The sequence below is a fragment of the Lepisosteus oculatus genome, chromosome 5 (genome assembly GCF_040954835.1).
Source record: "Lepisosteus oculatus isolate fLepOcu1 chromosome 5, fLepOcu1.hap2, whole genome shotgun sequence".
NCBI classification, from domain to species: domain Eukaryota; kingdom Metazoa; phylum Chordata; class Actinopteri; order Semionotiformes; family Lepisosteidae; genus Lepisosteus; species Lepisosteus oculatus.
The window spans coordinates 1,190,808-1,215,169 of NC_090700.1; the positions used below are offsets into that span (position 1 = coordinate 1,190,808).

Here is a 24,362-nt window from a genome sequence, read left to right on the forward strand (position 1 = left end):
AAGAGGAAGAGCGGCCGAAGCTGAGTCTACTGAAGACATTCAGAACCGCAGAAACAAAGAGGGATAAAAACCAATACAGAATTATGAAACTGGCTGTTCTTTTACATGCCAAATCAAAATGCTGATGTTGAAAATGTTGAATAAGATATTTCATGCGGGAACAACAGACCTGAAGCTGAGAAGCTCCACGCTGTCACTATATTAACCCACCAACGTCTCCTACACAGCCAGCCAGAGGCTCACCTTTGGCTGATCACTGTCGAGAGACAGCCCTCGTGTTAGACCCCGAATAAAAATGGTGATATCTTGCCGTTGCGATGACAGCTGTAGCTACAGGATGCTCTGGCAGGATTTTGAGGAAAAATGGCATCGTGTCTTACCGTTCCCTCACTCGTGTGGAGCATGATGTCCATCTGAGACGTGGCCTCTATGTTGCCTGCCAGCGCCTTGATGTGCACTCCTTTTGGGGCGTCCATGCTCAATGACCGGGTCGGAGACTCCAGTCTGAACTCAACGAGGAAAACAGTACAGGCCTTAAAACTGACCACATCTACCAACTATTCCACCTGGAACAAATCGCTTTGCTTAGGTAGCCTGAGCCTGGATGCCAAGCTAACATCATCACGTTATGTGGAGCAATCTGTCTGGTCACACACATATGCAGCTCTACTTGTGTCAAAAGGCTTGACTGGAGCCCCATCTTTCCTCTGGACGCTCGAGGAGAGCCCACGTTAACTCAACCCATCCAATTTTTTAAGCACACTTTTCTTAATAAGGCTTTGGATCCAAAACACATCCCACCATCTTGCAGGATCATAACCCTGCTATCAGGAATGTGCCTGCAGGTGCTCGTTTGCAAAGTGATTGTCAGGACGGAATTTGCTTGGAGAAAAACACCTGACAGAGAAAGAAAGTTCTGAACATCGCTGGGATGCACAGGGTATACAAGTATGCATGTACAGTTCAGTAAATCACGAGATTTGACATGGCTAAGCAATTTCAGACAAGTTCGTTTCCTACATGTGAGAGCATGCCCTCCTTAACCAAATAACGCTAATAAAAATAACTGTAGTTAAAATTTAGAGCCTAATAACAGAATAAGAAATGAAAGGAACTTTTAAAGAATTATATTATACCAGACTAATGCGGCATTAAGAAACAGTAATGCTCTTGACATTAGAAGTCTACTAGTAATTCAGGCAAATATAATATAATAATATACTGTAGGAAAGAAAAAATATTTAAGTTGGGTTTCTAAGCAAAACATCCACAGGATGAATACCGAAGAAGCAAAAGCACTAATGAATTTATTTTGTTTCCTGGGAATACTTATGAAACAAATCTAGAAAATATTTCCCAGATAAATTATTCCTAGCCGCCTGTTTTGTATATATGCTTTAAAAGAAAAGGCCACAAGATGGCACCATCAGCCTGTTAGAGAATAAAGGAGTTACACTCTTTTGCCTTAATAATAATAATAATAATAATAATAATAATAATAATAATAATAATAATCATAATAATCATAATAATATAACCACTTGTACATAAGATTTATTAATCCCAAATTTTCAAACCATGTGTGTGTTCTATCAGAAATCTAGTGAATCATGCTGCTGTTCATATGGTCCAGAACTGATGAACATAGCATCATGCCCATGAAGATAAAGTCCAAATTAGTAAAAAAACACTGAAATGGCTTTACCACAAAAATGTGGATTTTCAAACAAAACCTTGTAATCTTGGACAGCCTAAATGCATCTTTGTTACAAAATGTTTCTAATTGTCATCACACTAATGCTGCTAACACTGCTCGGTGCTGTTTTCCACTACTGGATGAGTCTCTAGGCAACAAATCCAGCAACATCAGATAGCAGGGGCTCAGCTCCTGATTTCAGAAAGTAATCTATGAAAAAGTGGCTGGTTTTCCATAGTACAACCAATGCAAAAAGAAAAGACGTAAAAAGTTAAATAAAAATAGTAAAAAACGTGATTAAATCTATATTCTGTTGGTACCTCTTACTCACAGACTCTGCTTGAATAGTTTATTCAGCTCTTCACAAGATCAATGGATGACCACTGATCTGGAGAAGACTCTTAAAAGGTTAGGGAACCGCCTTCTGACTCAGGGCTCCGGCGCTTACAGCTGCAGCTGCGATTTGCCTCGCAGAAATCTCATTTCTTCTTCAGTCACTGACTGAGTATAACTCAAATCAACTAAAATATCCATTCATCCATTTTCTAAACCTCTTTATCGGTTCAGGGTCGTGGAAAAGTCACTCTACAGCAGTGAATTAAAATAAAGCACATGCCCTTATAATTTTAAGTGATATGATCTTGAGAAATAATTAAATTCACTCTTTTTTGACAGGAATTGAAACTATTATTGCTTCTGCTCTAAAGCTGTATGTGTCCCAATCGTAAATGATCCGAGAGACATGAAAAGATAAACATTTGACGTTCTGCTGCGATTTGAGATTTACTAGGGATATAAGGGTCTCAACTCACATTTTGCTCTGCATTTCTGTCTCAAAAGCACACACATTGTGTTCATAGCATTAACAAAAAGTAATATCGGGAATATTCTGAATTTTCTTTACATCTGCATGAGAAAGACACTCTGTTGTAGGTTCTTCAAAATAAACAAACAGACCCTCAATGGAATTTGTGAGGATTTACATTAAACACCCTGAAACTGAACCCTGTCAGATGTGTGCTACTGTTTGGTTCCTGTTCATCAGATGACGGTTGCAGGGAGCTGCCTGGTGATGGCAGCAAAACCTCTCTGTAATGCTCTCACTGTTGACAAGTTTTGGAAACAACAGTTTCAACTTCAGGTTGACTTAGTCTAGAATGAATACACAAAGGATAGGCACTCTTGGACAGGGATTAGAGCATTGTTTTTGTTAGGTTTGTTACCATGCTTGGAACAGTGTTGCTTCAAGGTTTGAATGCTTCATGGGAGAATATTACTCTGCACATGAAGGGGGACTGTTTCTAACTCCACTAGGAAAAAAAGTAAAACTATGCCTATACCATTCTTAAAATTGTCTTTCACTTCTGAGTTTATAAGAACTTGGCACGAGATCCTGCAACGAATGAAGAAACTTAACTGTGATATATTTTGCTGATTAACCTCAACACACAAACTGAAACCTCAAAACACACAGACCTCTGGGAGGAGATCTTAAATACTTTAATTCCACAGATACAGATACAAACCAAGCCCTTTCCCAAAGGCACACAGCAGGGGACCTACTTCACCCTGCACTGAATTGCAGCTCCACCTGGGTGATCCACAGCAGCAGGTGGAGAAGTGAGAAATTACTTCAGCACTTGGATTAAAGATAATAAAGCCCAGAGTGGAAGTGAGCCAGAACACCAGGGTTAACATCCCACCTCTCCCAAAAAGCTCCACTTGCTCTTTAACGCGTGAGTAACCAGGACATTTCATCTCCAATAGCACAGTGTCCTGTGTCCCCATACTGGGGAACTGGTCTGGACAGTCCAGTCAGGTCCACCAAGACAGCTTGGAGCAGCAGCCTGGGTTTCTCTGGGGCGGAGCGGTGGCTCTGTGGCTAAGGATCTGCGCCTGTGACTGGAAGGTTGCCGGTTCAAATCCTGCGGCCGGCAGAGGAATCCTACTCCGTTGGGCCCCTGAGCAAGGCCCTTAACCCCAACTGCTCCAGGGGCGCCGTACAATGGCAGACCCTGCGCTCTGACCCCAAGCTTCTCTCCCTGTCTGTGTGTCTGTGTCTCCATGGAGAAAAAGCTGGGGTATGCGAAAAGACGAATTCCTAATGCAAGAAATTGTATAGGGCTAATAAAGAAATATTACATTACATTACATTACATTGAAGGCCTGCCCTCCCAGGAGCCACCAGGCCCAGCTGTGCTCTGCTCCAGGGAACTGACCAGCTCCGGCAACAAGCAGCAGGGAGTCAGAGATCAAGGTGGAGAAGGAACTCAGTGGAGCTGAAGGATGAGAGCACCACAGGGAGCTTGAAGGAAAAACCAAACGGCACTCGCTTACGTAGCAGAAAGGATTGACAGAAATGTTTCTACTACATTCCCATAATATTTTCCAGGTTGCGTAGTAGTTAATGAAAACCTTTTGTGCGTTTCTGTACCGTGGTTCTAAAGCTGTAGAGAGAGTACTTTTCCACCAAAAAGGAGGTTTAACTGTGCCGCAGCTAGAAACTTATAGCAGTTGCAGTATGTTTTTCTGCAGCACTACTTATGAGTGCAATTATCTCAAAGGACGAGAACTCTGTGTAAAACTGTAGGAAGAGATCTGGGATCCATAATCATAAGTAGAACAAACGAGTACCTTCTCAGAAGTGGATTAATTAATCACAATCCTGCAGACAATGCACGGGTAACTAATGTAGCCTGTTTCCATTAATACTATTTTCCATATCTAAAATATATCCAAAGGTGCAAAACATAAATATATATCCATCCAAGACCAACCCTGGCTGAGACAAAAGAAGTTATCAATTATGTGCCTGTGTAATTTATTAACTACTTGTAATCAGTGACTTTTCCTTTTCATGGACACAAGGAGAGGTTTATCAAATACTGTGCTTCTCGCCTGAAATGTTAAACCCTCCGTATAGTTTTCTTCTTCTGACATGTTTCTTCCAGACCTTTTGTTTTTATGTTGACACGTCATACCAGCGAACAAAATGGTTAGGCTATCAGCCAAAAGTGTAGAATTGACATCAAGGGATGTGGAAAAAATTGGATTAAACACTAGTAAGGCTGCATTTGGTATAATGTGTACAATTGTGGGCACCACGTTATAGAAATACACTGCTGCTCTGGAATCAGTCCAGACAAGAGCAGCCGGATATCTTCTGAGGCTTAAAGGAATGTGCTGCACTGACAGACTGAAGGACCGAACCTTTTTAATCTGATTCAGGTACTTACAAACTTAAGAGGTGCTGACAAAGTTAACCCAGCGGGTTTCTTCAGAATGAACAATGAAACACGAAACACAGGGTGTTATTGGGAACTACTTCGAAATGAAGTGCTTCTTAACTCAAAGGGCTGTGTGGGCATGTGGGAGTATTGTAGCCAACACTGTTTCCTTAGAAACATTTGATCAATAAGCTACAGTACTAACTACCTAACAGGCCAACATTCATTTTGTTGTAGATGATGATAAAACTGAAAGCAGAAAAGTAATACGACTAATAATGAACCCCCAAAAATCATTGTGAAGGCCTGGGAAACACAGCCATCCTCATTTGTAAAGTTGTAGAAATCTAATAGATAAGATCTAGTTGAAAGCAAAGAACACACTGATGATTTGAAATTAATTTTCAAACCTTAATGCTCTGTTTAACATACAATTGCATTACAAGTCATCTTTTCTAAATTTATGCTTTTTTGTTGACTGCCAATAATCCAATTCATGCCTGAATTATTGTCATCGGAATCACAAAGGGAGATTAAGCAGACCCCCAGGCTGTGCACCTTTTCAGTGGAACAGGAAGGGGCAGAATGAGGAAACAGGAGGAAAACGGTGCTTCTGCAGAAGACGTTCAGCTGGGATCTCGCCCAGAGAGCTCTAGGCCCTTAGCATCTTCCCTGGGGGTATTTTCAGAAACATGAGCAGACAGTGAAGGTCTGATACGGCTATGGACACGATCAGGGATGTTCGGCGTGCAGCATCTCTAATTCACTTCCTGCCTGGCTGTCTGCTCGCGCCATCTCGCCGCGGTCTCTGCGCCCTGCCTGCGCTGGAGCACGGGGCTCGACGTACTCACCTCAGGTCCTTAAAAGCCTGAGCCTTGACTAGCGGAGTCTCCACCGAGTGTTCGAAGAGAGCGCCTTCTGGACCTAAAGAAACGGAAAAGGCTTTAGGTTGTATTGTGTATGGATCAGGCAACCACCCCTGACACAGCTGGACTTCCCTGGGCTTCAGGGAGGGTTTCGGACTGGTAAGATTCTGGCATTGCAGGTTGCAGAGAACAGTGTCACCTGGGGATTTTTTTTATTGGGAACATAGTACAACAAGCAAATAATAAGTGGAAACCCAATGATAGCGAGATGCATAAGAGAATTATAATCTACCTTTGCCAAAATGGATAATTGTTAAGATTACTGTACACCACTGTACCCTACTGTGAGCACACTATACTGTTGTGTACTATTGTACACTACTGTGAGTGCTGATACATCTGGAACAAAGCATAACAAATTATAGCTGCCAAGCAAGCATGAGAATAGAAACATTTGCCTCCAACATGGCTCAGGGGGCCTTTGAGAGTTCAGAATGGCAAACCTGTCTCCCTTTACCTGCATTCCAGTTCCCCATCCTCGGCTCGGAGTTACTCCCCTAAAAAAAGCTCCCATTCCACAGCGTCTACTGGCCTTGAGTGCCTCTTGCCCCTGAGTCCAGACTGACAAAATTAATATTTATTGCAATGAGCTCTGTCCCCAGTTTTGGCCATCAATGCTCTCTCTGTCTGATCATGCCTTCTTTATAGCCCCCCTTTCCTAACTTAGGCCTTTGTCGAGTCCAGTAACGCACAGCGCTGCTTGTCCGCTGGCTCTGGACAGAGGCTGTTGACCTCATGTGGCCGCACGTTCCTCTCCCTGCATCACAAACTCGCCTCCCGCTACTAATCTGTCGCTTGGAATGGAAATAAATCTTGCAGCTCTCATGACAGCTTAAGGGAGCATGTTGTGTTGTGTTGTGTTGTGATTGTTCCGCTCTTTGGTTGTGTGATCTCAGAGATTTAAAAACACATTTAAATATTATTGCACTAGTCTTGTGCACATAGCAAAAAAAACTACTTAAAATATCTTGAGCTAGAGAGCACTCTATTTCTTCAACATGCTTTCTGGTTGTGAGTAAATTCTCCAATCTCTGGGTAAGTGCCAAACGGGCAGCTCACAGTCCATCCTATCTTTAGGATGTTTGAAGGAGCATTAATGCCTTAATAACACTGGGATGAGTCCTTAAGCCTGGTAGAGCGAGATGGCAATGTTACAGATTCCACACACAATGGAGTGCACTTCTCAAAGGGTGAAATGTTATTCATGAAGCCTTACAGCAGATGCATACAGAAGTGATTGAGACATTTCCAGTTATTACCTCAGTCAGACTTTCAGGAAACTGCAGCGGCTTTGACTGGAGATGAGCAAAATCTCAAAGGCATGAACCTGTTTTACTCTGTTACTTATGATCTACACCAGCTTGAATACGGCTTGCATTTCAAAACGTCTCGCAAAAATGGAGCCCTGCATTATAAAAGCTGGAAATCAAAGCTGGAAGTTTCAAATGGCCCATGGCTGGTTTATTTCATTACATTTAATTTCTATGATGTAAAAACAGAGGAAGATCAGCTGCTCACTAATCTGTTCTCTTCGAGTTATTGTTTTCTAAAAACACCTAAATCATGGTGAGACATTTGAGAAGTTTCCACAGTGTTGTGGAAACGAAGAGGGCCTTTGTACATTAGCGATGACCCAGACTGCCCTCAGCAGCAGGAAGCACCCCCTGCTGCAGCTATTAGAAGAAGCTCTTAGCAAAATCACCCTCATTAGCAGAACGGCTAGCGGCTCAGAAGCCCAACACGCTCACTCTTCAAGTGTTCAAGCTCACGACGTTCGCTCCTGAAAAATCTTCAATTACAACTGACCTAAAAAAGCCAGCAGAAGACTTCAGGGAGATGATGGGAGAATAGGGTCACTTTAAAAAAACCAAGTGAACATCTCTGGATGCTCAGTAGCTTAATGGCCCACTGCTGTTTCCAGCTCTTTGAGTTAATGAGCGGGAGGGAAGAAGCAAACAGGCCATCTAACTGCAGGCGCTGATTCCGCTTGGCGAAGCCACTAGCACAGAACAGAACAAGAGCTCGGAGCCCATGACTACAAACAGTGTTGTGCCCCCACAACAGAGAGAGGCATAAGAGAAATATAATCTACCTTTGCCAAAATGGATCATTTTTGTACACTGTTACGATTACTGTACACCAATGTACCCTACTGTGAGTACACTACACTGTTATGTACTTGTGTCCCACAAGGGGACACAACGGTCATGGTCAGTGGTCAAATGAGTGAATTTCGTGTCGAAGGTGCAAAAATGGGCTAACCTGTTTCCAAACAGAAAACAGAAAAATACCCCACACATGAAATATAATTCTTATTAATGCAGGAAACAGCTTCCTGTGGCTCCATTCGAGGATGGGCCTGATGATGGACATGTAGAGTACGCGCACCGGCACATCGGCGTGTGGCGAAAAGTACCTGTCACGCGGAGCTTGTCTGTCCCCACCACCACTTCCTTCTCGTCCGCGGAGAAGAGCATCTTGCCACTGGCGGAGCTAATCTCGAAATGCTGTCCTTGAGCTTCCACCATCTGCGGACCTGCAAGAAGCAACCAAAAAGACAGGAGGAACTATGAGAGCAACCAACAGGAAACTGTTATACTGAGAAAACTCTTTTGAGGAGTATTAGCTTTTCAAACTTTGATGTCAATCATCAAGAAAATTGCTTTTCTTATGCAATTGTATCGTCGTTTTTTTGCACTTCTTACCGTCTGAGAGCTAGCTAAATAGCATTTCGTTATACCATATACCTGTGTATGAGTATAATGACAATAAACTTGAACTTGACTTGACTTGATCAGGACATAATTGCCTAGGAAGAAAGCTGAGACAGACTTCTCCTGATGCAGCTCTCAGTTTTAGTTTATTTTTCATTAATTAGATGTATTGCTTTCAGCCAGTTTGGGTTAAATATTTTCTTGCCATTTGTATCACTCAGTAACATTTCAGAGACACAGTGAAGCATTCTCTGACTAAATCCCACTTTGCATGCCTTATTTTGCTATATGCAAAGACAGGGCAGAGATATACTGCTACTAGTCAGCATGATTTTATCATGAAATACTCTGACAAATGCGCCTTAACTCTCAGCTTCATTTATGTCCTATTACTATCGTCATTATGTCGTATTAGTTGAATTTTTACAACTTTACTGTTAACTTTGATATTTCTGATGATTCACAGTGGTCCCTCAAAAAAACTTTCATTATCATACCATACATATCAGATTTTTGGTTCTCTCTTTCTTTGCCTTTTCTGTTTTAAAAGTTTAAGATTTAGAGGTATTTTTTTCACCCAGACATTTTATCCTCACAAATATGCAGCAAGCAAGTCGCCGAAACCTCTTCTGAAGGTGACATTGACATTCACAGGCATTTAATACTCTTGAAAACATAAAACAAGCAGCCAAGTACCTCCATCAGATTATGTCTCTGGCGCAGGCTAGTAAAATAAAAATGTATCAAAGTGCTGCGCTCCCTTAAGTGCTTTCTAAAGAGGAAAATAAACAGGCCTTATGTCTGCTCGTGAAGGCATGAAAACAGCCCAGCTCCACACCTCCCGCGTACAGCACAGCAGGGGCAGGTCAGAGCCGGTCAGAGGCCGGCTTGGGGAAACGGACACGAAGGATCGCTCACGAAGGCCTTCCAGGTATGCAGTAGATGTTATCACTCGGATAAGACAGCCGGGCGGACAGGAACTCTCTTTCACGGGCAGCGTGCTGCTCTAACGGAGACTGCATTCACTTCCATGAAAAACCACAACCCAGTTCAGGCGAAATCAACATTCCAGCTCCTGCACCCAAGACGCAAGGCATTACGAATCCGATGACCCTTTAAATCGAGAAGCAGTCTGACCTCTCAGCTGGTCAACAGCAGCGGCCATGCGGTCTCTTAATTATCTAATTGAAGAGGAATTTGCTATCCTTATATATTACGGAATGACTATGTGTTCAGAAGGAACATTTAGGATTTGGCCCTGTAACTATCAATTTAGAATCCAGGAATAAAGAAAACTGCAACGTAATTCTTTACGGTTTAACAATTCTTTATGTTCTTCTTTAGCTCAGTGTGCAATCTGCTTATCTGCAGCTTTTTTTACAAATTCATTCCAAACTGATATAAAATGTTGTTCATCCCTAGGGATCGGTTAGGTAGTGTACAGTAAATTTTTCATAAAAATATGCATTAAAAACATTGCATTTCTGACCACTTAGATCAACGCTTTGAGCTTTAAGGGGTGTGAATGTCACCACACTGCTGTAATTTATTTGGCGTCCCTAAATTCTAAACTTACAACATTTAACTGCCTACTTCACTAACTGCCACTAGAACAGTAGACGCATACATCATTTGTACATTACCATTTGAAAAGGACTCTTATTAATTTAATGGACCAGAAATTTATAGTCAGTGAAATCGGTTTAATACTTTTATGGTTGTGTCATTCTGGTGTGAGTCAAGCAAAACCGAGAATAAGACTTGAAGACTTTTGAATTTCATTTTACCTCAACAGAACCAAAATAATTTCTTGCAATGATATAACGCTTTTCATCCCAGAGAATCCGAAAGTGTTTAAGGTAATCACCGAAGTGCAGCTCTGCCGGGGTGACGCACAGCAGCCCCGCTGCACTGCAGGTCAGGGGGAGGAGAGGGAATTACTCCACCAGCTGCATTATGGCTCACCTTTAGTGGGGCCAGTTTATGCAAGCCCAGAGTGGAGCTCAGCCAGGACACTGGGGACAACACACCTGCTCTTCTGAACAGTGCACTGGCATCTTCAAAGACCAAGTAGTCAGGATTGCAGTATAATGTCACCTGCCACAGGACGGTGTCCCCAATCTCCACAATAGGGCACTGGAGTGAAAATACTGGACCAAAGAAAAGAGCCCCACCTCCTGCTCCACCAACACCACTTACAGCAGCAAACTGGTTTTCCTTGCACATCTCTCTTACCAGTACAGTACCCATCCGCGCTTAGCTTCTGAAGATTATCTCAAGATTCCACGTACAAGGCTTGGTTTAGAAACTGTTTTATGTGTTTGACTAGCAGCGAAGGAAACTTCACTTTTCCATGCAGTAAGTAAACATTAATATAATACTACAATATCTCTGCTAACCTCACTGATATCCTCTTACTGTTTCATTGAGAGTCTGCAGTTTTAAAAGCACAGGTACTGCACTGAGCTCTATTGTGTTTTTTTGCTCCACATCCTAAAACAGCCTCTCAGCAGGGTCCCTGCGCAGTCCCACTGCACAGCAGCCCCAGACGCAGCTAGGTGTTTAAATTCAGTCTTCTCTGATGAAATGAAATGCTGAAAAGTTGACCTGTGACCGTCCCAGAAACACTGCTGTGGAATTTTACTGTTCACAGCAAGAGAACATGTTCTGAAGAACTACACGTTTCACTCTTTGGATGATGTAACAGGCATGCCGGGTTCTTCCAGGGCAGGAAATATCCACAATTCTTCTTCGTGACAAACCAAAAATGAGGCATAACTGTGTTCCCACAAGCATTTCCTCCTTGCCTAGCACAGCTTTATTTGCTGTAAAGTATCATTGGTGATTGCAAAACCCTTCGATGTCTGTAATTGATGGCTGACACTAACCAGGTCAGCAGTGAGGCTGAAAAACTCTTTATCATGAAGGGATGGTCTAAAAAGAAAGCAGAACAGTTCCTGTAGAAGCCCCCTTGTGGACCTACAGACACAGCGCCTTAAATCATGTTTTAAAAAGAAGTGTGGAAAAAAAAACGATCATCTACAACCTCCATGAATACAAAACAAGTTTAATGGCCACGCTCAGAGCTGTCAGTAGATTTTAAACATCCTTCCCTGAAAACCAAAAATGTCATGCAGAGTTTCTAAAGGGAAGAGAATTTAACACTACAGGCACAAGTGCTTCATATACTTTTATGAATGAGCTATCAAATGCCACCTGACTTGATTCAACTAAACGATTCATGCCATCAGATTATGGCAGTTTTATATGACCTAAAATGAAATGTCCCCTAATTGTCTTTCTGAAGATCGTTAATGCTTTCTCTCTTACTCAGAGTCAAAGGGGCACGTGGAGGAGGTGAGAACCTTCCAAAACCTGTACTGACGTGGAAATATGATAATCTCTAAAATAATTAAATTAGTTTTGCAATTTGTCTTCACCTAATTACTTTGATATTACATTATTTTCCAGACCTAGCTGGACGCATATTAAAGACGTGCAAATAATAGTCTCTATCAGCTTTGGGGTCTTGCAGAAATAAATATCAGCTCCTCATCATGGAGATGAAAAGGAAGATATTTGGTTAAATTAAGTTTTAATGGAAATCTTCGAGGACAAATGAAAGAGGGGAAGCTAATGGGCTTTATGAAGTTATTAATTAAGTTTGGTTTATGAAATTGGCTGCAGGGTCTGACTGTGAAGGACATTATTGAGCCCCTCTCAAACAAGCAGCAATGCTTCATTAACGCTGAGCTCTGCCTATTATAACTTTAATAGACAAATCCCCATTGCTTCCAAGCACAACAATACCAGTGCAAAAAATGCAATCTGGGTCTATCAAGGTACAAGAAAAATATGCAGTCAGCCTTGGCAGTGATGCAGTTCAATCAATTCAAGCTTAACCTTTTCCTCTTGGAAAATGCCAATAAAAACACAGGCTCTTGCTTTGTATATTTAGTGTCTGTTTGCAGTTGAATATCGAAAGCCAGGACTCAAATCCTCTGGCTATGCGGTGAAATCACTTTCGGATACCTTTTTCATAGACAGTTTTATAGCTCTAGGCAAAATCCTCAGTATGTGGTGTATGTAAATCACACCTCCTCAACCCCTAAAGAGGATAAAAACCACATTTCCTTGTTATCTGTTCTAACAACAGACAGAGGGGCTTTGTCACTATGTTTTTGATTTCTCACTAATGAAACTCACCAGGTCCTAGATGATAATCCTAAAAATATAAACACAATTTCCAAGTGTATTTACACAGTAGATTTGTAACATTTGCTACTTGTTTGCTACACGACGAATTCTCTGAGGTATGGGGAGATCCTCTGACCGAGGATACTATGACCTGGGTTGAACAAAAACTGCTGGCAGATGATTCTCAGCAACCCAGCATTTCACACAAGCTTCACTTGGCTAAAAAATAGATAAGACCCACTTTACAGTAAAGTTTTACGTGAAACTATTAGAAACAGGACTAATATCACCCGTTAAACAGAATTAAAAGCAAGTGCAGAAAGGCAAGTATTAAGACAGCATATGAAAGTGTCTGACTGCCTTGCAAGAACCGATATGGGCTGGGAGATCATTCGACAGCCTTGGAGCAACAGCATATAAAGCTGGGATCTCCCTGGGCTTCCCAGGATGTGGAGGCTGGATACGGGACACGAAGGAAGACAAGAGTCCGTAGATCACAGACGCGCAGGTGTTTGGGGAGGAACAGGGATTCAATGAAGCAAAAACAGAGCGATATGCTCGTGCATTTTAGATACCCTTAAGATCTGAGCCGCTGAGCTCTGAAGACACCGGGACTTGTTAAGACCACATTTGGATATATCAGTAAGCACTGCACTGCAATGAACAAGCCTGGAAAAGATAAACGCATGTTTTAGGACAGACACGAATGGACACAGCGTTGTGAAGATGGAAAAAGACACAATGACAAAAAAAAAGACAACAGTGGAACATGAGCTTCAGATGCACGATTTAATCAGAGATGGTTCTGAGGTTCTTGACACCCGCACCTGGACTAATTCCATTGCTAACAGTCTTTTCCATAAGGAACTTCCTAGTGAAACTAAAGTTCACACGGTTGTGGAATTTATAAGGACGGTCAATCAGCATAACTCTGGTCTTGACAGAGTTCAGATGTAAAAAAATGTTTCATCCATTATTTAACAAAATCTAAGCCGTGTGACAAGGTGACAATTAGTCACTATGTGATGCAATTTGGGTGTTACTAATCAATATGATACCGTATTTATGAAGAATCTGACCCAATGGTAACATATAGATATACTGTATGAAAAAAGACTAGGACCAAGAACAGAGCCCTGTGGGATCCCAGAAGTGATAGAGTTTGGTGAGAAGGAGCAATGAACCATTTGAATAAGTCGAGAGATGACTTAAACCGTCACAGAGCGGTTCCATTAAAACCAACAGCCATTCCTAATCTATTCAGAACAAAGTTATGGATCAACTGTATCAAGGGTAGCACTGAAATCCAGAAGGACACAGGCGAACAAAAAATGATCGGCATTCATCAGCAGATCATTAGAACCTGTAATAACAGCTGTTTCTGTAGTATGCATCAATCTGAATCCCAATTAAAACCCTTCATACAGATTCTCAGTAGATCACTGAAATCACTGAAAACAAGCCGTTACAGAACCTTTGCCAAAACTGTTAGACAATGGTTGATAATTAGTGAGTAGCTTGGAGTTGAGTTTCCACTCTGTCACAGAAGGATAGTAGCTGAAGTTTTAGGGTACAATTTCAGATGACAGTGATTCATTGAAGGTACGCCTGTCATGAGGTCACATAACTGCAAAAGTTAAAGAAAACAGTGGAAACAGGATCCAGGGAACACGTGAGCTCGGCTGGAGACTCTGCGAAGTGAGATGCACTAACATTGAAAGTATATGAACTGTGCTTGGAAGTGGAATCTGATTTCTGATGTTATCAATTTCAGTGTGAGAGAACTCGGAAAACGTATTGCATGAAAACTGTAGACTCGCTAGGAGTGATATCTGTAAGTGGGTTTAGAGATGATGCATTATGGAAACAAGGGTTATAGGATTACGTCTCCCTTCTTCGATTAGCTTCCCAAAAAGCGCTGATCTAGCAGTAGCCAGTGCATTACGGTAGGATAGCTGGTGTTGCTTTAAGGCAAGTAAATGAGCAGACAGGTCTGCATCCATCCATCTGTGTTCAAAATAATACACATGAGATGTCATGGAGAGGCGCTGGCTGTCACAGCGGGGAAGGATGTGGAAATAACACTTCCGAAAGATTTTTCAGTAGTTGAACAATCCGAAATGCCACCAAGTGTGGAATTCTGAAGCACAATGGAGTCCTCAAGTCTCGCTGGCTAAGGGCAACTGACAGGAGAACTGGAAATCATTTGGATATATAAATCTAAATTAACAGACCTGCTGTTGCAAAACTTAATAGTATTGCGTAGAAACTGAAAGGAGATACTGGAGCAAATCAATTGTTAAAAAAAACAGAACCAAACAAATGACTGGATGATCTGAAATAAGATAAGATCACTTTATTAGCCATATACAATTTCTTGCATTAGGAATTTGTCTTTTCACATACCCCAGCTTGCTCTCCATGAGACACACAGACGGGGAGAGAGAAGCTTGGAGTCAGAGTGCAGGGTCAGCCATTTATAAGGCACCCCTGGAGCAGTTGGGGTTAAGGGCCTTGCTCAGGGAACCAATGGAGTAGGATTCCTCTGTCGGCCGCGGGATTTGAACAGGCAACCTTCCAGACACAGCCACAGATCCTGAGCCACAGAGCTACCGCTCCGCCCATAGATTCAAGAAACACAACTGCCCAAACAAGGACTTGAACCCTGGACCCTCAAACTAAAAGTGCTCTACCAATTGAGCTATCCAGGCTCTGACATGCCCAACTCAAGGTGGTACAGGTCACTAAGAGTCTAAGCACAGGTGATAACAAGATCCAGTGTCTTCAGAGGTGTGATCAGTGGGCACATTCATGTGTTAAGTAAAGTAAAGCCAAAACAATCAAGGACAGCACATGTTCTGCTGAGAGTCAATACAAATAATATTTTAATTGTCTTAAAATTCAAAATCCTTATAGAATCGTGCAACAGGGATGACAAAATAGCTGAAAACTCTTAACAATAATTCTGCCTTGGAGTCCTACATACAAGTGCAATTGCTAGAGGCAAGACAGACGCTGTCTTCGGTGGCATGAAGTCAGGGTGATGTGGTGTCAGTGTACGAGGGCCTGTCTACCTGGGGCCGGATTCATGGGGTCTCACTAAACAGAGTTCCCAGGGGCAGGAACCTGCATCTAGCCTCATGTCACCACAGGGAAACACCCCACTCTTGATTCAGTGATGCCACTGAAATCTAAAGCAGTTTGTGGCCCTAAAAACAGTCACTCAGCTGTCACACCCAGCACTGTGCAATAGTGTCTGCTGTATCACTGTACCCGATACTGACTCACCTGGAGATGAGAGTCAAAGTCTCCAATCGCCTGGCATCCCTGTTATATTCTCTGAATGTGGTTAATCAGATCATTACTCCTCATGGGCAGCTTGTAGGCTTTCCTAATAAATTTGGATGTCTGTGAAATAATCTTGATACTCCCACTTCATAAAACAAAAAACAATTATCATCCCCCCTGAGAATCAGTGTATTAAAAACAGCATATTAGTCAATTTAATGCTGCTGTTCTCAACACTTTGATAAAGGTGTACATTAATTATTAATAAGAGTTTAATTTCAAGCAAAATAAGTTGAGGCCTTATGAATTATGATGAGCATGTGTGGTCCTAATTAACTAATGATCAATAATCAATTAACCTCTATCAGTTTCTTGAGAGCAAAAGCTACATTTTGTGTTTCTGTCATCTATCCATTCCATAAAATTGGACTGATTTTTATCCATGCTGTGTACTGGAGAACTGTTCTGAAGCATAAAAATTTAATGGAATCTATTACTGTCCATGGCATCAGCTCAGCAGTCTGTGTGATAACAGATCTGTACCCACAAAGTGTAAATTATTGATTTTTTGCAAACATGACCTGATGGATTTCTTTAAGCAAAATACAACTCCTTTCACAAAGTTCTACCTTAGGACATGATTAAAAATCTAGAGTACTGCGTGCGATATGGTAATACACACCTCTTAGGAGAAAATTGACAAGGTTGAATGAAGTTAACAGGCTGAGACTACAAGGAATATTGCAAAACAAAAGGCTACATGATTCAATCTCAAATAAAGTTTTAATCTACCATCTTTTACTGTATTACATTTACAAAGTTGTGTTCTAAAATAAACTTGTTATGTTGCTACTTTGTTATTATTTTCTGCATTGTTCCAAAATAGCCTTAATTGTGTCCAACAGTACAGCACTTCTCAATAGCTTCTTGAACTGTGAGGGGTAACTTTCTTCCGAGTTTCACACAGTAGTATCCCTCAGCAGGTCTCATCAAGCTCCCGTATCTTGTCTTTAAAATGGATCTTTGGGGAGCACAGGGAGGGAAATGTTACGGGGCGACAGAAGAGCCCTCCTTCTCAACCACAGTGAAGCACGATCTCCTGCATTTCAGACGGACAGCATCGACACCCAGCTCAGCAGCCGAGCTCTTGAGAATGACGTCAGCGTGACAAAGCCACTGAAGAGTGCAGCTTGTGTCTGCGCTTTTGTTTGTCCCATTTTTGCCAATATTTGGTGAAAACATCTTTCAGAGAGACCTTTTTTGGACCTTGTTGCTTGGGAAACAGAACAATAACAAATATCTAATCTGCTTTTCTTGCTCTCGAAGCATTAGAAAATGCTAGCAAAAGAGCAAAACTGTCCAAAACATTTATTCTTTTGATAGTGGAACGTATAAAATGGTTTTAGAACCAGAAAGTGCAGTGTTATGATTTTGTCAGAAGAAAACAAGTTCTTACCTACTGTTAATCTTCCTGTCACATCCCCATCTTGGTTTCGGGCATTGACTGTGACGTTCTGAGAGGAGTGAAGAAGCAGGGAAGACTCCTGGAGAACAAAATGACCGGATGAATTCAAGACCTCCTACAATTTTTAGAAAAGTGGCAGCTCTAATACAAAGGTCAAAAGTTCAGTAATGCATTTTCCCTTATTGCAGAAAACTTCATGTTGTTTAAAAGCCATTATGGGCGAACTAGCTTATGAAAAGCTCAGAAAAAGTCAGCTCATGTCTGAATGAGTGTGACAGCTGGCAGTTCAGTGGTTGGGAGAGAGAGCTGGAGACCATGATACTCCCAATACCTGGAGAGTTCACACCAGAAATTGTGGAGCAGGACATAAGGTATCAGAACTGATGTGTTTCAAGCAGCTCTGTTTCAATTTAAGAATCTAATTGATAGGAGCAGCTCTTGAAATCTTTTCTACCAAATATATCAAGCACTGCTGTGAGCCTTGTGACTCCACACAGACTCACTGATGACCAAGGCCCATTAATGGGTGATGGGTCCAATAGAGGATATGAAGACCAGAATCAACTTACTAGCACTTGATACCATGTATAATATGAACTTGTATGAAACAGAAGCATTTTGCTGTTAAGAGCTGTATTATATTGCTCTATTACCTTGTTTCAAGTTTTTTGCTCCTTTATTTAAACAGATATGTCAACAGTAAAACAAGGACCTGGAGACCCATTTATATAGCAAGACACTTCCTGGAGCAATGTGACTGCAGCATCTTATTCAGGGATACAGCAGCACTGTGCCCCAGGGGATGTGAACCCGTGACCCTCTGGCCATGCTTAGAAAAGCAAACTTAAGCACTCAGCATGCTTTTTGCTGTTTTTGTTTCTAACCAGATAAAATCCATCTTTCTTATGTGTCATAAACTGCTCTTCCTTGCAAAAGCCTTGATATAGCCACTTCAGCAGGAATGATATATTTCCGAAACATTCCTGCTGCAGTTCCCATTCCATTAACAGGTGCTCAATCCTGTATCTTTGGTTTTCCTCTTTGGGATTGGTTTTTAAAACCGTTCAATGGGAAGCTCAGGTAGTATCACGACTCCTGCAAGCTTGGTCATTTAGAATTTCCTTTATTGCCCACTAGAACTGCCCATGTTCCAACCGATAAAACACAGACAGCAAAGCTCCGCTCATGATACTTGTGCAAATGCATGTTTGCGGGCATATAAATCATGAACCCAGAATCCCAGGTGGTTCTCAACGAACGTCTCTATTCGTAGTTTTGCTCCAGATATCGATTTACAAACCATTTACGACAATGCACCATAACTCATTTAAAGAACACAAGATCTTAATAATAAAGTGAAACAGAGTATCTAATAGCGCCCCAAAGGTATTTATTAGAGCAGATTAGATAGTGGTGCTGGAAATCAAATCTCAAGCCTCAGCTAGTACACTTTGTATGTAGTCCTTCATTAATAGTTCAGCTTTTCACAGCTGACATTTAATCTTTGAACAGAGGCTGACGCGAGTTCCTGCTGCTTTCTAATTACAGGGAAAAGTGCCCAAAGCATGGAACAGATTTGTAAAGCTCTTTTTCAGAGATCGTTTGAAAGGTTAAGTGTTGCCTCTTAGCGATTCCAGCAAAATGAGCACTTCATAATTAACATGCTTTTTTTTTTACATACACTAAAATATTTCTTCATTTTTAGAATGAGTTGCTAAGCAATTCTAATTGGAAACGGTACGTGTGAACTTTCGGATTCTTAGGTTGCAGAAAAAAAAGATTTGCTTTGAATAATAAAAGAGCATAATAGAGCTTTTTGCTATACAATACATGCAAGGAAAGGGTATAATATAAATGGAGTGGTTAGGGCAGCCACAGTCCAGCAGGTTTAACTGGTCACCTCCAATCAGTAATTTCTAAACACTAGGGGCCATTTCATTTTGATCACTTAAGCAAGTGATTTATGTAATTAAGCAGTTTCAGGGTCATTTAAAATGAATATCCCAACTCCCTGTAGCTCTCAAGGATCACAGTAGGCCATTCCCGACTGAATCCAGCTCTTTTTTGTGATTGATCTGCTTGACTATTGGTTTGCTTGTGTCTGCATCCAGTCTCCCTCCCTTCAAGGGTACTGGTTCCTACAGCTTCGGCACGAGCACGAAGGCTCCTCGGCTTACTGACCGTTCTTCTGGACTAAGCAGCTCTTAATGTGTGATCAATGTCTGAACAAATGGCACAGGTGGCAGAAACAAGAGACCTTCCTTCTACAAAAGCCCAGTCGGGTATTTTCCAGGCAGCACACCTGAATAAAGTCAGTTCTGAAAGGCAGGAACTGGCGCAGGATGACAACAATTACAAATCCAACTTGACCCTTTTTAAAAGTTGAAAGCAATTTAAAAAATATGCGGTGTTCGTAGCTCTTGCCGTACAGTAACTTTAAAGTACTTATTTTTTACATTGTTAATTTTTGTAAGTTTCTTCAAGTTTCATTTTTGTTTTTCAATCACATCCTCATCAAACTGTATATCAGATTTGAGAGAGGAGATCAGAAGTCACCTGATCCATGCGTTTCATCAGAAGTGCTTCGGAGTGTTTAAGCTCCGTACCCCGAGCGATGATTCATTTCCCAGAGTAGAACTAGGAAAATGTAACTAGACTTAACTAGAAAGTTGTGGGTTCATATCCCAAAACAGGTCAGACACTGCTATTGTACACTTGAGCCAGTCACTTCACTAGAAATATTCTGGCAAAATATCCAGCTGTATAAATGTGTGTAAATGTAATTTGTTTTAGTTAAAAGCATCAGCCAAATACATTTGTAGTAATTACCATGAGTAGTAGTGTTTGGGACAGTGGAAACACTCTGACTGGGCTAATCTGCATACAGTCTCACAACCGGACTCACCTCTTTATTATACCCAGAGTGCCAACAAAACCTGATTCCCTTAGTGAATGAAATAAGCAGTATCACCAGATTATCTCTATCATCTCTATCTCTATCTTCTGGACTCTATGCACTAGTTGCTGGGCCATTTGACTGTTACTTCAGGGGTAAAATGTATGTAAATTAACTCAACAAGCTTGCATAAGGTGTGAAGCAAAACTGGAAAATAAATCAAGAGCACACTTGAGTACGCGGAGCCTGTGTGTTATAACATTATCTAGGGTGAGCAATCATTCACAGGATCTCAGCTGCACTGGAATCTATTCAAGCAACCTTCAAAGCAGCACATCCTGCACCTCATTCTATAAGGCAAAATGCCTTGCTCTCAAGGACGGGGCCGGAATGAACATGAAATGCATTAGGAAATTACTTGTCAGAGACAAAAATAAAGACTTTCTTCTGGTTCAACTACTAGGAACCTCTGCAAACCTGCAAAAAAATCAGGTTTGTAAAAGGACAACAAGGGTATTCATATAGACTTTCTAAATAATTTGAAAGCATTAAAAAATTCTTATGCTAATGCAAAAAGGCAATTTCTGAATAAACAGACAGAGAATCTTCATGATGACATTGAGAATCTGCCCTTAAGAAACTATTTTCTGACTAAAGGGAATGCATGTTGTCAGCTCCTACCAGTGTGTCTGACAAAAACAGCAACATAAATAAAATTGAAAGTACAACACTTAAGACTGTAGCCTGGTAACACATCATAGCCAGTTCTCAAGCAATGGAGAAAAACACTGTGGGGCAGCAACTGCCAGACACAGATTGTAGAAATGCTAAGAGTTTCAACAAAACTATTGTGGATTATCTGCTTCTTCACAAAGAAGCTTCTCTCTCTCTGCTGCTCTTGCAACACTTTAACAAGAATGCGTTTCAGACAGAAATGGTTTACAAGTTAGATTTTTGATTGACTCTGACCTTCCTCCTCTTTTTAGACCTCTCCACCATGCCAGCAGTGGCGAAACCAGCTAAAATGGTTTGCTTTATTGTAAGAGAGGAAGTACAGGTGATATTCAGATCAAGATTCTTTGTAGACCACTTATGGATAGAGACTTCAGGATTCTCCATAAAAACTCGGTAGCATTTTAGTGCGTCTTGCAATACAACTAGAGATGAAAGGATTTATTAGATCAGTCTTTAGACTGTATTGATATTACAAGCAAAAGAATGCAAACTACAACTGTGAATGTGTCCTCAAGGATTTGTTTTAAAGACCCTGCTTTATTAAGTTATTTAAATTACACCACATTGACATCTGGTAAGGATCAAGTAATAGGTTTATTCCATGCTGAAAAAAAGAAGAAAGAGAACACAACGTTTCGGCCGTGGAGCCTTCTTCAGGTGACACCTGAAGAAGGCTCCACGGCCGAAATTTTGTGTTCTCTTTCTTCTTTTTTTCAGCATGGAATAAACCTATTACTTGTTCCTTTGCAGCCTACGCATGCTTACGCAGCTACCCACCTGAACCATCTGGTAAGGATGAGGGTTATAGCACACAGAAAGGAATTCTGTTTATCGGCCTGAGAATCACACCTACCTCTCTGGAGTGAATCTCTTTGGCATAGAGTGGAAAGAGAAATTCAGACTCTCCTTCAAGTCTGAGCCCATCACTTGTTATTCTTAAAAGTCCCATTCCTTCCTGCAAAAAAGTCAGAAAGAAAGAGAGTAAGAAAAGCACTCTATTGAAATAAATCCTTGGAAGTTTTGGATTATCACAGTTGGAACTTTTTTACCTTCTTATTTTTACCCAGTATGTTAACTATTTGTACAACATTCCTGAAGTGGCCAATGAAGACATCAGGGGTTGTCCCTGCAAGAGAAAGCACTGTCTTCCTATTCTGAATACCACAGAGTGGTATTGCTCCCTGTTATTGATAAAATGACTAAAACGTGGTTAAATATGTCAAAGTCCATTTTGCAACTACATACAATATTTATACATTATTTCTAGAATTATTTTCAACAATCTTGTCGCAATAATTGCTCATTGAAACTGAAGCTCAGTGTTTTGAAGTTCAATTTCATCACCCTAAAGTTACTCAGCTTCCACCTGCCTTTGCAAATGAGGAACCACTTTCTATCTAGTCTGCTTATTATTTTGCTTCTTCATACCCCCAGCTTTCACTGGGACATACTTTAACTTTCACACACAGGGAGCATGACAATTCATTGTATTTCATCCAGCTGTTTTCAGGAAAGGCCTGTAGACATTAGGACAACCTCTGGAACATGGTAAATTTCAACACAAATTATTTTCAAGTCTTGAAGTGATATTGTTCACAAGAAATAAAGCAGTGTATCTACAGTACCATTGTGCCTTAGTTTTATGATTAAACATTAAGACAGCGAGTTCATGAATTACATTATTGGTTATTCACAACAGATACAGTTCTCCTTACAATCATACACCACAATCACACAAACAGTCCCAGACAGTCTAGTTTCAGGTCTGAGCACTTAAACAGCCAAATGCTCAGTGCAATCTCATTAATTTGAAATGAAGCACTATTCTTTCATAGCCTAATAATACTGAAGGAAGAAAATCACACCCATTGCACAGTTACATGTTTGGCCTGCAGTGCTCTTAACCAGCTCACTCGTCCAGCGTGACAATGTGATGCCAATCTCATCCTTTCAGGTTTGGTTTGTAAAGCAGAAGAGACCCTCAAGGCATCAAGAAGACATTTATCATTCGGCGGTTTTACAAGGCAGAGTAAACTAACGTATTATGGGCTTCAATATTAAATTAACTTGGATAATTTCACTCTAATTTGTGCTGTTCTGGTCTGTTGGATGCTTCTCAGCTCACAGTGGTTATCTTGGCTGACAAATTAAATCTTTTACAAGATGTGAAATGATTCTATAGAGGGTCAGCATTTCACCTGATGATCTTTAGAATGTGCTATAACAAAAAGAAGAGTCGATGTTTTTGTCAAGAGAAACACATTTAGAAAAATAATAGGTAGAAAAAAATGATATAACTTTAACAATGCACAAGCTGCATTAATTGTGTCAGTTTTTTTATCTGTGAAATGATATGGAAATGTGAAAGAGCTCACAGGTATGGTGAGCAAAAGGAAATGCTATAAATGTATGTAACCCAAACCATTTCTGCAACGAACAGTTGTCTGTAACATCTGAAAGCAGTTGAAAATGACTGGCTGTCTCCAGCAATGAAATCTGTTTTTCCTTTTATCCTGGGTGGAATCTGATTAGGTGGACTGAGGCAGGGTGCTATTTGTTTCACCTAGACAGGGGCCTTAGCCATAGAGCATATGTATCTGATTAAGATATATATGTAGAAAATAATGTTTGGGTAATCTGCAAATCGTATACCATCATGACAATTTTGTTAATAAAACTAATTGACAGAAACATAGGTAGAGATGTGAGAGAGAGTTTCAGTGGTTGTATTGAGGAGGAACTCTAGGAAGGCCACATTGTAGAAGCCCAGAGTGGAGTTTAACCAGGACACTAAGGCTAACACCCCTACTGTTTCAAGCAGTGCCACGCGATCTTTAACAATCAAGAAGTCAGGACCCCGGTTTAACATCTCAACTGAAGGGTGGCATCACCCACAGCACAGTGTCCCCAGTCACTGGGACATGGCTTGGATGTTCTAGATCAGAGGGAAGAGCACCACCTACTGGTTCACCACCACCTGTACCAGCACCTTGATGCACCCAAGAAGTCTCACAATCCCTGTGCTGCCCAGACCACTGTTTTCGAGAGCCGGTGAAATCAGACCACTGGGCGATCATTAAGCTTCATGTTTATGGAGAACTAAAAATGTTGTATAGTACCTCTCGCTGGGGCTTGAGCTCTGCAACTGGAGAAGGTAACACTGATGACACCAATCATTCTACCAATTGCTTAAGGAAAAATGTGTCCAGTGGAAAGGG

At 41.1% G+C, this 24,362-nt stretch overlaps 1 protein-coding gene across 5 annotated transcripts in view; it reads right to left on the minus strand.

The window, feature by feature from the left end:
- Positions 1–24,362, minus strand: part of sgcg (sarcoglycan, gamma) — a 65,670-nt gene that overhangs the window by 2,370 nt on the left and 38,938 nt on the right. For all 5 annotated transcript variants that reach the window (XM_015341459.2, XM_015341458.2, XM_069189820.1 and 2 more), the window contains exons 3-7: positions 21,998–22,099; positions 17,505–17,592; positions 8,266–8,385; positions 5,775–5,847; positions 381–504 (exon numbers count right to left, since the gene is read on the minus strand). In XM_015341459.2, the coding sequence (XP_015196945.2) occupies positions 381–504; positions 5,775–5,847; positions 8,266–8,385; positions 17,505–17,592; positions 21,998–22,099 (507 nt within the window). The remainder of the gene's footprint in view (positions 1–380; positions 505–5,774; positions 5,848–8,265; positions 8,386–17,504; positions 17,593–21,997; positions 22,100–24,362) is intronic.